The sequence below is a fragment of the Scyliorhinus canicula genome, chromosome 6 (assembly GCF_902713615.1).
Source record: "Scyliorhinus canicula chromosome 6, sScyCan1.1, whole genome shotgun sequence".
Taxonomy (NCBI): domain Eukaryota; kingdom Metazoa; phylum Chordata; class Chondrichthyes; order Carcharhiniformes; family Scyliorhinidae; genus Scyliorhinus; species Scyliorhinus canicula.
This window is the reverse complement of record NC_052151.1, coordinates 132,268,355-132,282,477: the sequence shown is the minus strand read 5'-3', so window position 1 is coordinate 132,282,477 and position 14,123 is coordinate 132,268,355. Positions and strand designations below refer to the sequence as shown.

The 14,123-nt window shown below is 44.5% G+C and overlaps 1 protein-coding gene across 6 annotated transcripts in view; it reads left to right on the top strand.

The window, feature by feature from the left end:
* LOC119967504 (matrilin-3-like) overlaps positions 1-13,515 on the top strand; it is a 64,677-nt gene extending 51,162 nt beyond the window's left edge. For 2 of the 6 annotated variants that reach the window (XM_038800156.1, XM_038800154.1), the window contains 3 exons: positions 5,367-5,489; positions 10,524-10,628; positions 12,740-13,515. In XM_038800156.1, the coding sequence (XP_038656084.1) occupies positions 5,367-5,489; positions 10,524-10,628; positions 12,740-12,795 (284 nt within the window). In that variant the 3' untranslated portion in view covers positions 12,796-13,515. The remainder of the gene's footprint in view (positions 1-5,366; positions 5,490-10,523; positions 10,629-12,739) is intronic. The other 4 variants (XM_038800155.1, XM_038800153.1, XM_038800151.1 and 1 more) reach the window with 3 other exon arrangements.
* Positions 13,516-14,123: the final 608 nt, after the last annotated feature.

Sequence of the window (14,123 nt, the reverse complement as noted above, 5' to 3'; positions counted from 1 at the left end):
CCCTCTGCTCATCCACACTACCAAGAATTTTACCATTAGCCAAATATTCCGCATTCCTGTTATTCTTTCCAAAGTGAATCACCTCACACTTCTCCACATTAAACTCCATTTGCCACCTCTCAGCCCAGCTCTGCAGCTTATCTATGCCCCTCTGTAACCTGCAACATCCTTCCGCACTGTCTACAACTCCACCGACTTTAGTGTCGTCTGCAAATTTACTCACCCATCATTCTGCGCCCTCCTCTAGGTCATTTATAAAAATGACAAACAGCAACGGCCCCAGAACAGATCCTTGTGGTACGCCACTCGTAACTGAACTCCATTCTGAACATTTCCCATCAACTACCACTCTCTGTCTTCTTTCAACTAGCCAATTTCTGATACACATCTCTAATTCACCCTCAATCCCCAGCCTCCGTATTTTCTGCAATAGCCGACCGTGGGGAACCTTATCAAACGCTTTACTGAAATCCATATACACCACATCAACTGCTCTACCCTCGTCTACCTGTTCAGTCACCTTCTCAAAGAACTCGATAAGGTTTGTGAGGCATGACCTACCCTTCACAAAACCATGCTGACTATCCCTAATCATATTATTCCTATCTAGATGATTATAAATCGTATCTTTTATAATCCTCTCCAAGACCTTACCCACCACAGACGTTAGGCTCACCGGCCTATAGTTACCGGGGTTATCTCTACTCCCCTTTTTGAACAAAGGGACCACATTTGCTTACATTAACACTGCAATGAAGTTACTATGAAAATCCCCTAGTTGCCACACTCAGGTGCCTGTTTGGGTACACAGAGGCTGGTTTATCACACTGGGCTAAATAGCTCACATGCAATGCAGAACAAGGCAACGGCGTGGGTTCAATTCCCGTACCGGCCTCCCCGAACAGGTGACGGGATGTGGCGACTAGAGACTTTTCACAGTAACTTCATTAAAGGCTACTTGTGACAATAAGTGATTATTATTATTATTACAGAGGGAGAATTCAGAATGTCCAATTCACTTAACAAGCACATCTTTCGGGGACTTTTGTGGGAGGAAACCGGAGCACCTGGAGGAAACCCACGCAGGCATGGGGAGAACATGCAGACTCCACACAAACAGTGACCCAAGCCGAGAATCGAACCTGGGTCCCTGGTTCTGTGAAGCAACAGTGCGAACCACTGTGCTACCGTGCATGTTTACCAATACAAATAGAAATCCCTTAAAACTATCTTTGCTTTCCTAACAGTCCTCTTTGCCAAGGCTGGAGACTATCAGATTCCCAACCAATGAGGTCTTGTGGCTCAGAAATCATTAAGTTCTGCTGCCAATGCCAGATTCCCCCAAGTGCACGGCAAAATTGACTGCATCCATGTTGCCATCAATGTACCCATTGATAAAACAGGAACGTTAATTAACAGGAAGGTTTACCACTTCTTGAATGTGCAGCTGGTCTGAGGCCACACAATGATCTTCCTTCCTGTGTCTGCATGCTTTCCTCGGAGTTGCCATGATGCTTTCATTCTCCACCAGTTAAACTTTCAGCAGCTGGCCCATCAGACCCTTCCAAGTCGGTAGATGAATTTTAGGAGAGTAAGGCTATCCTTTGAAGTTTCTCACTCCTCTGTGTGTGCAAGGAACATAGGCACTTAGGCATTACAATGAGAGCAGTCTGCTCCCCTGAACAGAAGCCTATGTGGCTGTAAAAGATGCACTTTTGCTGTCTAGATTGCTCAAGGGGTGCCCAGCAATACACACCTGCAAGGGGCTCATAAATGGTTGCGCTCTGTTTGTCCTTCACAATATGGCCGTTTAAAAAGAAGTGATCCTAGTGCATGCAAACACAGTGGAGGTCTGAGCTTCTCAGAGGAAGAAGAGGAGCAGGACATGGGAGAGGATAGGCGGGAACGCTGCTGCATGAGGTGGTCTGACTAAACATAGAGGTGTCTCGGCATGGGCTCTCAGCTCAAAGTCTTTGCAGGAAGCATGATTGTGACAGATTATCTGATCCTGCAGAAGTTCATCCAAATTTGAGGTCTGAGGGTCTTAGAATAAGGTCGGGAATGCTCCAAGTCTGCACTTTGTTAAGGAATGACAACTATTCCTCAGGATTGTGCAACCTTGCACTCTTGGAGATTTGAACTACTGCCTCGAGTCTTCACAGTCACTTCACTGGTGAGGAGCCACCATTTTGTTCACTTATTATTGTTTTACATTGTGTTGCACAAATGTAATATAATTATGCATTTCATGTTGCAAAGGCTTTTTCTTTGAATTGTTGACCCCTCAATGGAGAAGATCTTTCAATGTCTGCCTCAAACAAACTGCAGCAGGAGACAGCAGAAGAATCTTTTAAATTACCTTCCAAACACTTGCCAGCATTTCAAAGAGAGTTCTGAGCAGCAACCACAAAAATGGCTACTGAGGGAAGCCCTTTGTCTTATTTGCTCTGGTGTCAGCCCATCCCCATTCCTGCCTCCTGTCTGCCTGCTCATGTGACAGACTCGTCCCTAAGCTTAAGATAGAAATAAGTTCTCTGATTGATGTTATGAAGATCAGATAGGCAAATATGTTGTGGGAAGACAAATGATTAGGATTTACTAAAAACAGTCTATTAGGGCTAGCAACAATTATTCTTAGGGATTTTGAATTTATATAGTGTAGTATTGTATACTAAAGCAGTAGAGGATAATTTTACAAAGATGTCAACTAAAAGCTGACATGGCACCACCTGCAGTAGTCAGCATAAGAGTTAAGCAACATCTTCCAATTAAACCAGTTTTCAGTGACTTTAACAGCATTTCAAAGACATAATCTGCAAGTAATCAGGATAAAGTTTAACAACATGGTTTCCCAACTTGACCTAAGGATCAGACACAGGAAAAGGACAATGTTGTCGAGAAGAATACTGAGATACAGGCCACTAAACTAGAAAGGCTTGAGGTTCATAAGGAGGAGGTGTTAGCAATTCTGGAAAGTGTGAAAATAGATAAATCCCCTGGGCCGGATGGGATTTATCCTAGGATTCTCTGGGAAGCTAGGGAGGAGATTGCTGAGCCTTTGGCTTTGATCTTTAAGTCATCTTTGTCTCCAGGAATAGTGCCAGAAGACTGGAGGATAGCAAATGTTGTCCCCTTGTTCAAGAAGGGGAGTAGAGATAACCCCGGTAACAATAGACCAGTGAGCCTTACTTCTGTTGTGGGCAAAGTCTTGGAAAGGTTTATAAGAGATAGGATGTATAATCATCTGGAAAGGAATAATTTGATTAGAGATAGTCAACACGGTTTTGTGAAGGGTAGGTCATGCCTCACAAACCTTATTGAGTTCTTTGAGAAGGTGACCAAACAGGTGGATGAGGGTAAAGCAGTTGATGTGGTGTATATGGATTTCAGTAAAGCGTTTGATAAGGTTCCCCACGGTAGGCTATTGCAGAAAATACGGACGCATGGGATTCAGGGTGATTTAGCAGTTTGGATCAGAAATTGATTAGCTGGAAGAAGACAAAGGGTGGTGGTTGATGGGAAATGTTCAGACTGGAGTCCAGTTACTAGTGGTGTACCACAAGGATCTGTTTTGGGGCCACTGCTGTTTGTCATTTTTATAAATGACCTGGAGGAGGGCATAGAAGGATGGGTGAGTAAATTTGCAGATGACACTAAAGTCGGTGGAGTTGTGGACAGTGCGGAAGGATGTTACAAGTTACAGAGGGACATAGATAAGCTGCAGAGCTGGGCTGAGAGGTGGCAAATGGAGTTTAATGCAGAAAAGTGTGAGGTGATTCATTTTGGAAGGAATAACAGGAAGACAGAGTACTGGGCTATTGGTAAGATTCTTGGTAGTGTGGATGAGCAGAGAGATCTTGGTGTCCATGTACATAGATCCCTGAAAGATGCCACCCAGGTTGAGAGGGTTGTTATGAAGGCGTACGGTGTGTTAGCTTTTATTGGTAGAGGGATTGTGTTTCGGAGCCATGAGGTCATATTGCAGCTGTACAAAACTCTGGTGCGGCCACATTTGGAGTATTGCATACAGTTCTGGTCGCCACATTATAGGAAGGATGTGGAAGCATTGGAAAAGGTGCAGAGGAGATTTACCAGGATGTTGCCTGGTATGGAGGGATGATCTTATGAGGAAAGGCTGAGGTACTTGAGGCTGTTTTCGTTAAGAGAGAAGAAGGTTAAGAGGTGACTTAATTGAGGCATACAAGATGATCAGAGGATTATATAGGGTGGACAGCGAGAGCCTTTTTCCTCGGATGGTGATGTCTAGCATGAGGGGACATAGCTTTAAATTGAGGGGAGATAGATATAGCACAGATGTCAGAGGTAGGTTCTTTACTTAGAGAGTAGTAAGGGCATGGAATGCCCTGCCTGCAACAGTAGTGGACTCACCAACATTAAGGGCATTCAAATGGTCATTGGATAGACATATGGACGATAAGGGAATAGTGCAGATGGGCTTTAGAGTGGTTTCACAGGTCGGCGCAACATCGAGGACCGAAGGGCCTGTACTGCGCTGTAATGTTCTGTGTTCTATGTTCTATATTGAGCCTGGCACCAAATAGGGATGTTGGGAAGGAATCTTTAGAATGTATATAACATTTACTCTGACTGGGTGCATATATGTAACTTGTTTAATGTAAAGTTTAAAACAGATGCACGTTCTCCATGTCTGCATGGGTTTCCTCCGGGTGCACTGGTTACCTCCCACAAGTCCCGAAAGATATGCTTGCTAGGTGAATTGGACATTCTGATAAGATCAAATGTAAACAATATCATGCTCACATAACCTGCACTGTACACATGTTACTTGAGTTCATGTTGGGGAGGGGAGTCAGCTCCAGGGGCCTTCTCTAGAGTTGTGCTCTCCCAACGCGTTTGGCAAATAAACAATCGTTCTGTGCCCGAGACTCTTCCGATTCTTTTGTGAAAACGCAGAACACAACACAGCATCTAACTCATATTCAACAACAACATCTTAACCATTGTAATGTACCACAAGGCACTTCATAGAAGTGTTACAAATACAATTTGTCATTCAGCAAATTAGGAGATATTCGAACAGGTGACAGGTAATAAAATGGAATGTTGTAATAAGTGTATTAAAAGATATGAGAAGGGTAGAGAGTTTCATTTTACTTAGTCAAACACTATGGTTGATTCTTAATGTTCTCTGATGTGTCTCAACCTAGTTGTACAATTAATCTTTAAGGCCCAATATTCATGACATCTTACGTTATCTTCACGCAAAATACTTTAATAAAATGTTTTACATGGAACATGTTAACATATTGTAGTACTGAATTTAAGCTGGTATTCTTTACCACTTTTTATGGACAAGATGCATTAATTTTAATAAAATATTCCAGGTGAGGATATATGCGCCATTGGGAACCATGACTGTGAGCAGATATGCGTGAGCACAGAAACAGGTTATTATTGCAAGTGCCGTACAGGTTTTACATTGAAGAAGGACCAGAAAACTTGTGCAAGTAAGCCACTTATTCTGTCAGGATTTGACCCCTTCAGAACACTTGTGCACAATAAATATTAAACTGCCTAATATTTTACAAGATGATGAGCACTTCTTCTATCCTTGTTCCTCATTCTAATGGGGTTATTGCTGGCAGCTGTAGTATCCTGGCCCCTTTTAGGTGCGGGCTTTGCGGTCCACGTGATCAGCTTGGGACCAATCGGTGGATGTGTGCAAACCCCAACCAATAGAGAGAAAATGTGCAGCGCTGGCAGCAGGGCCTGGGCAGTGTGGACCCTGAAGCTGGAGAGTCAAGACCCACCCTTCATTGCTCTGTGCCTGTATACAATTGCCTTTGGCAACTGTTAAACCCCCTTTGTTGTTACTGAAGTCTCCAGTGTATTGTCTCGAGCCACCACACAGGTAATGAGGTAAACGGTTGGATCGTTAGTCTTCAACAGTTCAGGTTTCAAGGGGGAAAGGAAGAACCTCCAAAGACAGACGAGAATCTGGAGCCATTGACGGTAGCACCCAAAAAGTGAGTGGAAGCCGAAGACTGGAGCCAGTAGATCAAACAGCTCTGCTGTTTCTTCACAGAAAATAAGGTAAATAGGGGAAGACAAGCAGAAGGTGATACTTTTGATGGTTTGTGGCCTCAAACCTACAACCTGATCAGAAATCTTACTTCCCTGGAAGCTCCTGATTCAAAAACCTTCGACCAGTTAGTCACGTTGGCCATGGAACATTATAATCCCAGGTCCTTGATCATCCTCCAGTGGTACAAATTCAACTCTGCTGTTTGAGACACAGAAGAGTCCATCTCCGCCTTCGTAATCAGACTCCACCAAATAGCTGAGCATTTTGAGTTTGGTGCAGTACTCAGCGAAATGCTACACGACCATTTAGTGTGCAGAATTAACAACATTAGCATCCAGAAAAGACTCTTGACTGAAACTCAAATCATGTTAGACAAAGCGATCGGGATAGCTCAGGCAACGGAGTGCGCCTAAAAATGTGCATCTGAGCTCCAAAGTGTGCCAGAAGGGAAAGTGAGTCAGTTGAGGGAGGTATGGCCATAGAGTGCATGGCATGATCAACAGGCACAGCAGAGAACCAGACAGAGTCCTTGGGACTGGACCGAGGTTAGAGAACCAGGTAAAGAATTGGTCATCTGCCCAAGACAGAGGGGGATTATTTTTGATGTGGGGAGATCACCTCCCCCAGGAAGCTTGTCATTGTTGCAGGTTTGTCTTTGTTGCAATCAAAGAGGCCATATCCACGTTGCTGCGTGAGGCAGAATATGCCACTGCAAAACAAAAACAGCAGCAATCCATTACATCACTGAACCAAGTAGAAGAGAGCTCTGAGGAGGAACATGAAATGTACTGTCTGAATGTCATCAAATTAAATAAGACAGCTCCAATCGAAATAACTCTGTCTGTGAATGGAAGACCCTTGAAGAAGGAGGTCGATACCGTGGCATCGATTACAGTCGTGGGGAGCAGACGTTTGATTAAATTCAAGAAGGGACTCAGATCCTGAATTTTGGTCGCACGACGGCCTACTATAATAAACCCCCTTTGTTGTTACTGAAGCCTCCAGTGTATTGTCTTGAGCCACCACACAGGTCGGATCGTTAGTCTTCAACAGTTCAGGTTTCAAGGGGGAAAGGAAGAAACCTCCAAAGACAGACGAGAATCTGGAACCATTGACGGTAGCACCGAATGGGCTGCCACTATAGTCCCAATGTGGAAGCTGCACTGATCAATAAGAATATGTGGGGATATGGACCTCATCCCCCAAATCGAGGACCTCTACACCAAGCTTGTGGGAGATCTCACCTACATCAAGCTGGACCACAGCCACCCATACCTGCAGTTGGAATTAGATGAAAGGTCCCAAAGGGTCGCCATGATCAATACACATAAGGCTACTGAAGTCACATACTTGGGGTTCTGAGTGGATGGCACACGTCTTCACCCATTCAAAGAAAAAGTCAAAGCCATACAAGAGGTCCCCACACCCAGGAATGCTGCTGAGCTGAGCTGAAATCCTTCCTGGGAATGGTGAACTATTATGGCAAGGTCATTCCAAACCTGGCCACGACATTGGCACCACTATACTTGTTGCTAAGGACACACCGCCGTTGGCAATGGAAGGGGCAGCAAGAGGAGGCTTTCCGCTTGGTTCTGCAATCTTTGAACCTTTTAGTTCATTCCGACTTGGTGAAGCCTATTTTTCTCACATGCAACATGTTGCCATACAGGATAGGGGCAGTTCTATCCCATAAGATGGAGGATGGATCAGAAGGCCAATTTCCATTGTCTCAAGGACTCTTTCATAAGCTGAGTGAAATGACACCCAAATAGAAAAGGTGGTCATCTATGGTGTTAAAAAGTTCTACCAAACTTTTGTTTACAAACCATGATTGGTAATATTAACCGACCATAAGTCGCTATTGGTTTTTTTGAGAGGACAGACCAATGCCTCCAATAGCCTCCACCAGGGCATCGTTGAATGCTGCTAACAGCCTACAATTATGTTTTCCAACTCTGGCCTGGCACACAAATCTCCAATGTGAATGCATTGAGTTGACTTCCCTTGCCAAAAAATTTGGCACCACTTCCAGTACCCCAAGAAATCATCTTTGCACTGAACTTCTTGGACACCTTGCTGGTGTCAGCTGGACACATACAAAATTGGATGCAGCGAGATCAGGTTTTATCCAAGGTGAAACACTTGATACAAACAGGATGGCACCACGAAAAGTCTGAACAGTTGTGGCCTACTGAACCTACAGGCATGAATACACCTGCGAGGATATAATTTGGAGCTCTGGAGTCATCATCCCACTCCCACCAAGGGAACATCTCCTACAAGAATCACAAAGCGCACACCCGGGCCAAACAAAAATGAAGATGCAGGCTCACAATTATATCTGGTAGCCGGGAATCAATAATGCTATTGAGGAAGTGGTACAGAAATGCATTCCCTGCCAGACCCAACAATCGTTACCTCCTTCAGCCAATCTCCTCCCCTTGGAGTGGCCGGGTCACCCATGGATCAGAATCCATGTCAAGTATGCAGGCCCTTGGGCAGTATATTCCTTGTCTTGGTAGACGCTCATTCCAAATGGCTATCCGTACAAGAGATGGGAGCTATGACCTTGGCAGCTACTGTGGACGCCTTATTCTGGGCATTCACCATGCACGGTCTACCAGAGTCTATTGTGCCTGATAGTGGTACCTATTTTTCTGGGGATGATTTCCAACACGTCATTCAGACAAATAGAATTCAGCATACCGGTACAGTCCCATATCGCCCTGCATCCAATGGATTGACGGAAAGGGCCATGCAGACTTTTACAAATGCTATGAGGAAGCAATCAGACTGGCCGTCGCACCATCGGTTGACCAACTTCTTACTGTTCTATAACAAACCTCCCCCAGACACCATAGGGGTCACTCTGGCTGGACTGTTTATGGGCCATCGCCTCAGAACCTGTTTGGATTGGATATTTAATAATAATCTTTATTAGTGTCACAAGTAGGTTTACATTAGCACTGCAAGTAAGTTACTGTGAAAATACCTAGTTGCCACAGTTGGTTCCTGTTCAGGTACATTGAGGGAGAATTCAGAATGTCCAATTCACCAAACAAGCACATTTTTCAGGACTTGTGGGAGGAAACCAGAGCACCCGGATGAAACCCATGCAGACATTGGGAGAATTTGCAGACTCCACACAGACAGTGACCCAAGTAGGAAATCGAACCAGGGTCCCTGGCGCTGTGAGGAAACAGTGCTAACCACTGTGCTACCGTGCACCTTTCCAAATTTGGTGGGGAGGGTAGAGGCATGTCAGCCTTCCCAAAAAAATCAACAGACTTCACAAAATGTTGACAGGTCATTCAAAGTGGGGGACCTGGTTCTAGTTTGAAATTTCACCTCGTGCCCACTCTGGTTAGCCGGTCAGATGGTGTCGCAATCTGAATACATATTGTATGTGGTCAATGTCAATAGCAGGACTGTGCAGAAGTATGTTGACCACGTGAGAGCCAGGAGATGGGGTAATCCCCATTCCAAAACAGATGGGTCCATCTAGTGCCCATTGGAGCTCCTTTGGCCATTCTGGAACAGAGGCAGCTGGTAATTTCAGAGTCAGCACCGCCAGCTGTCCAGGTAGGAGTTGGCAAGGTGAACAACCTTTCAGAAGCGGTGGAGTCTCCTGAATCATTGTCTTCTGAGGACAACGAGACCACCATGGAGATGGTGGAGCCGATAGGTGGACTAAGAAGGTCCGCGAGGACTCAAAGGTCCCCAGACAGACTGACTCTGTGATGAACTATTTTCCCTTCTGTCTCTTGACTTGTATACAGCACTTTTATGTAGCGTACTTTGTAAAATGTAATGAGGGACCTACGGGTGGGGGGAGGGATATGGTAGCATTGTCTCCTTAAGGAGGCGGGTTTTGCTGTCCATGTGACTGGCTCAGGACAAATCACACGGGAGCACGCGAACCCTGACCAATAGAGAGAAAGCACGGGGCCCTGAAAGCAGGGACCCGGGCAGTGTGAACCTCAGAGTTGGACAGCCCTAACCTTCCTTGCTCTGTGTCTGTATATAGTTGTCTTTGCCAGCTGTTCATAAACCCGTTTTGTTGTTACTGGAAGTCGCCAATGTATTTTCTGGAGCCACCACAGCAACATATTTTAATTGTGGTGTTAATTTATTTGCAGGGTGTGTTCCCATTGCGCAAATTAACCCTTATCCTGACTTGTAATCTCCTGAGATTTTTGACTGAATTCTTGAATTACACTTGCCTGTCTCACTTTTAAAATGTTATTGTCAAGCAGTATTTCACTGACCAGTTATATATGATGAATTGTGATTTTAATGAATGCCATTTATTTTGTCATTCCTGCGAGGATAATTTTCATTTTCAAAAAGTATTGATTGATTTGCTATCCCATTTTACAAAAGTGGTTCAATTATGAGCAAATAAGACTGAATCGGAATCATGTCTATAATCACTGAATAGAATTTTACTTTACAGAAGAAGCTCAGAGAAAAATCACTATTCAAGATCCATGCAAGTGTGAAGCTCTTCTTGATTTCCAAAGGGATGTCCAATCTAATTTTCAAGCACTGGCTAGCAAAAATATCCTTTTAGTACTTAATCTGTTATCTCCATTCAGATTATTTGTTTTGGATTGCCTCATGGTTTTTGTGACTAGTTTTCTTTGAACTGCAAATCTATCAGAAGCTAAAATCAGTTGCTGAAGAAATGATAGAATATAATAAGCTGACTGAAGAATGTTTTTTTCCTAGTTATGCAATACTGCATAAGCACACCTTTTTGAGCAGCCTGTTAAATGCAGCAGAACTCTTGGGTGGGCGATATTTGGCTGACCTCAGTGAAAAAGTTTATTGTTAAGTGGCAGTGGACAAACTCAGCAATGATTCTACGGATGATACAGATAGATAGAGGTAGAACACACTTACTGTCTCACTGTCATGCCAATAGGAAAGGATCAGAAAGAGAATAAAAATGAGAATAAATTGAAAGAAAGAAAATGTTTAATTAATGGGCGGCATTCTCTGACCCCCCGCCGGGTCAGAGAATTGCCGGGGGGGGCGGCATGAATACCGCCCACGCCGTCCGCCGAATTCTCCGGCATCGGAGATTCGGGAAGGGCGGGAATCACACCGCACCGGTTGGTGGCCGCTCGCAGTGTTCCCCCCCCCGGCGATTCTCCGGCCCGCGATGTGCTGAAGTCCCACTGGTTCTTTGCCAGTCCCGCCGGCGTAGATTAGACTAGGTCCCTTACCGGCAGGAACTGCCGGCACGGGTGGGCTCTGGGGTCCGGGGGGGGGGGGGGGGCGTGGGGCGATCTGGCCCCGGGCGTGCCCCCATGGTGGCCTGGCCCGTGATCGGGGCCCACCAATCCGCGGGCGGGCCTGTGCCGTGGGGGCACTCTTTTCCTACGCGCCGGCCGTGTCAGCCTCCGCAATGGCCGACGCGTAGGTGAACCACCCACGCGCACGCGCAGGGATGATGTCAGCAGCCGCTGACGCTCCCAGCATGCGCGGACTCGCACCGGGCGGCGGAGTCCCTTTGGCCTCGGCTGGCGTGGCACAAAAGGCCTTCCACGCCGGCCGGCAGAGCGCAAACCATTCCGGCGCCGGCCTAGCCCTTGAAGGTGTGGAGGATTCCGCACCGTTGGGGCGGGCCGACGCAAGAGTGGTTCACACCACTCCGCCCCCCCCCCCCCCCCCCCACCCACCCCCCCCCCCCCCCCCCCCCCCCCGCCCCACTGGGTACGGGAGAATCCCGCCCCATCTCTTTTTTATGTATCGACCATGAAAGATTTATCTTTCATTTCATTTTCATGAAAGGTGGTCTCCTCTATATTGGGGAGACCAAATGTAGACTGGGTGATCTCTTTGCTGAGCACCTTCGGTCTGTGCGCATTCAGGACCCTGACCTTCCCAATGCTTGCCATTTTAACTCAAGACCCTGCTCCCATGCCCACATGTCTGTCCTTGGCCTGCTGCAATGTTCCAGTGAAGCTCAACGCAAACTGGAGGAACAACATCTCATCATCCTGTTAGGGACGCTACAGCCTTCTGGTCTCAACATCGGATTCAACAACTTCAGATGATTAGATCAACCCCACCTCGACCCATTTGTTTTCATCCATTTCATTTTAACTGTTTTTTACCATTTCTTTCTCTCTTGTCTTTCTTTGTATATATTTAACCCCCCCCCCCCCCCACCACCTTATCAACCTTTAAGTTGCCCTTTCTCCCCTTTGCTTCCCCCTTCCCCTCCCCCTCATCTACATCTGTCACAGTTTACCCGCTGATGTTAGTTTCTCTGCAGTTTGGCCTTTCACACCTTTTGTTCTCTCTGGGGACTGCCATTAGCACTCTTTCCTCTTGCTTTCTTGGCTATTAGCACCCAGTTTCCCTGGGTTTCTGGGGCCATGACTCATCTTTCATTCTTACTCCACAGTATAAATATTTCCACTTTCTCTATCCTTAGCATTGACAAAGAGTCATCGGACTCGATACGTTAGCTCTTTTCTCTCCCTACAGATGCTGCCAGACCGGCTGAGATTTTCCAGCATTTTCTCTTTTGGTTTCAGAGTCCAGCATCCGCAGTAATTTGCTTTTATCATGAAAGATTTAGTTCAGTAATATACAGTTTTTAACTATTGTAAAGTTATTTTGAACAACCTAATGTCGTAATCCTTAACAAATGTATACTAGATCGTGTAACAAAAAAAATGCAAGCATTTGAAAATCAACTGGGCCGATACTGAAGACTCTGTGAGCACTCTGTTTAAAGAGTGTATGCACTACTCTTCAACTAACTGTTTATTTTATGGAGCATAGTTCTTTCCAAGCTTTACTGTAATCTTGATCTGACTAGTTACTTTTACTTCCATGTTGCAGCTATAAGTTTTAAGAACTGTAACAAGGCATAGAATATTAACATGTGCCATGAAGCAAACTGAAGCCATTCATTCAGGTGTTACTACATACTGGCTCAGCTGCTGAAAGTATTGATTTTACTACTGTGACATATTGCATAAATGCTATATATCAATATTTGTCTTGACTGTATACACGTCACAAATAAGTAAGTTGGTAGATAAAATAAATTAGGGGTAAAAAAATGCTTAAATATATTATGTATGAAAATCACTACCTGATTGATCTATTTTATTTGTCATCAATGTCGGTCTTTGGACTTAACTGACCATAATTTCTTATCACTTATAAAAAGTGATGCTATTGACAAGAATATTCATAATGTACATTTGAGTTCCATTTTAATGTATTCTATTTTCAAATCCAGTAAAATGTATATTTGACAGTAAAGAAGTTAAATTAATTGTGTTTCGTTCTATATTGTTAGTGTTCCCAATCCAAAACTAATATGTAGTTTATACAAGATTATGTGAGGTTTCTGATTCAGTAAGAATATGAAAATGCACCAAACCGCTAGTTTTCTGTTTGTTCACTTCAACAAACATGCATTAAAACTTGTCTTTAATTTTATTATATCTTGCCTTTATTTGATCATTTTGCTTTTGTACATTGAGCTGCATGATCTCATGATCTAACATGATCTGGTCCTAACATTTACCTGGTGATATAAAACAAATATTTTTGGAATTTCCTTCAAAGATTAGCTTTAAAATCAATGTCTTAATTATTTAAGACATTTCTTAGCAGAAGAAAATCATAAAATGTAACAAAACATGTCCAATCTCCAAAACTGATTCTTACTGCCATGTGTATCTCAGTGTACCAAATTGTATCACCAGAATCGTTTTCAATCCTTCATGTCAAATATTATTCTTCCTTGTAGATAGCTGGGTTAGATGTCAATGTTGGCTCCGTCGTTCACAGATGGCGTACAAGTCCCATCTTAGCCATACAGACTCTCTAATACAGGCCATAGTGAGGACATTAGTGGTCGACCAACATTGTGGTGGTGCATTGTTGACTCAACCAACTGCCTTTGCTTCCCCTAGAATCCCTACAGTACATAAGGATGCCATTCTGCACTGACCCTCCTAAATAACACAGTACCCAAGTCCATTGACACACCCACGCCAACCTATTTTAGCATGGCCAATTC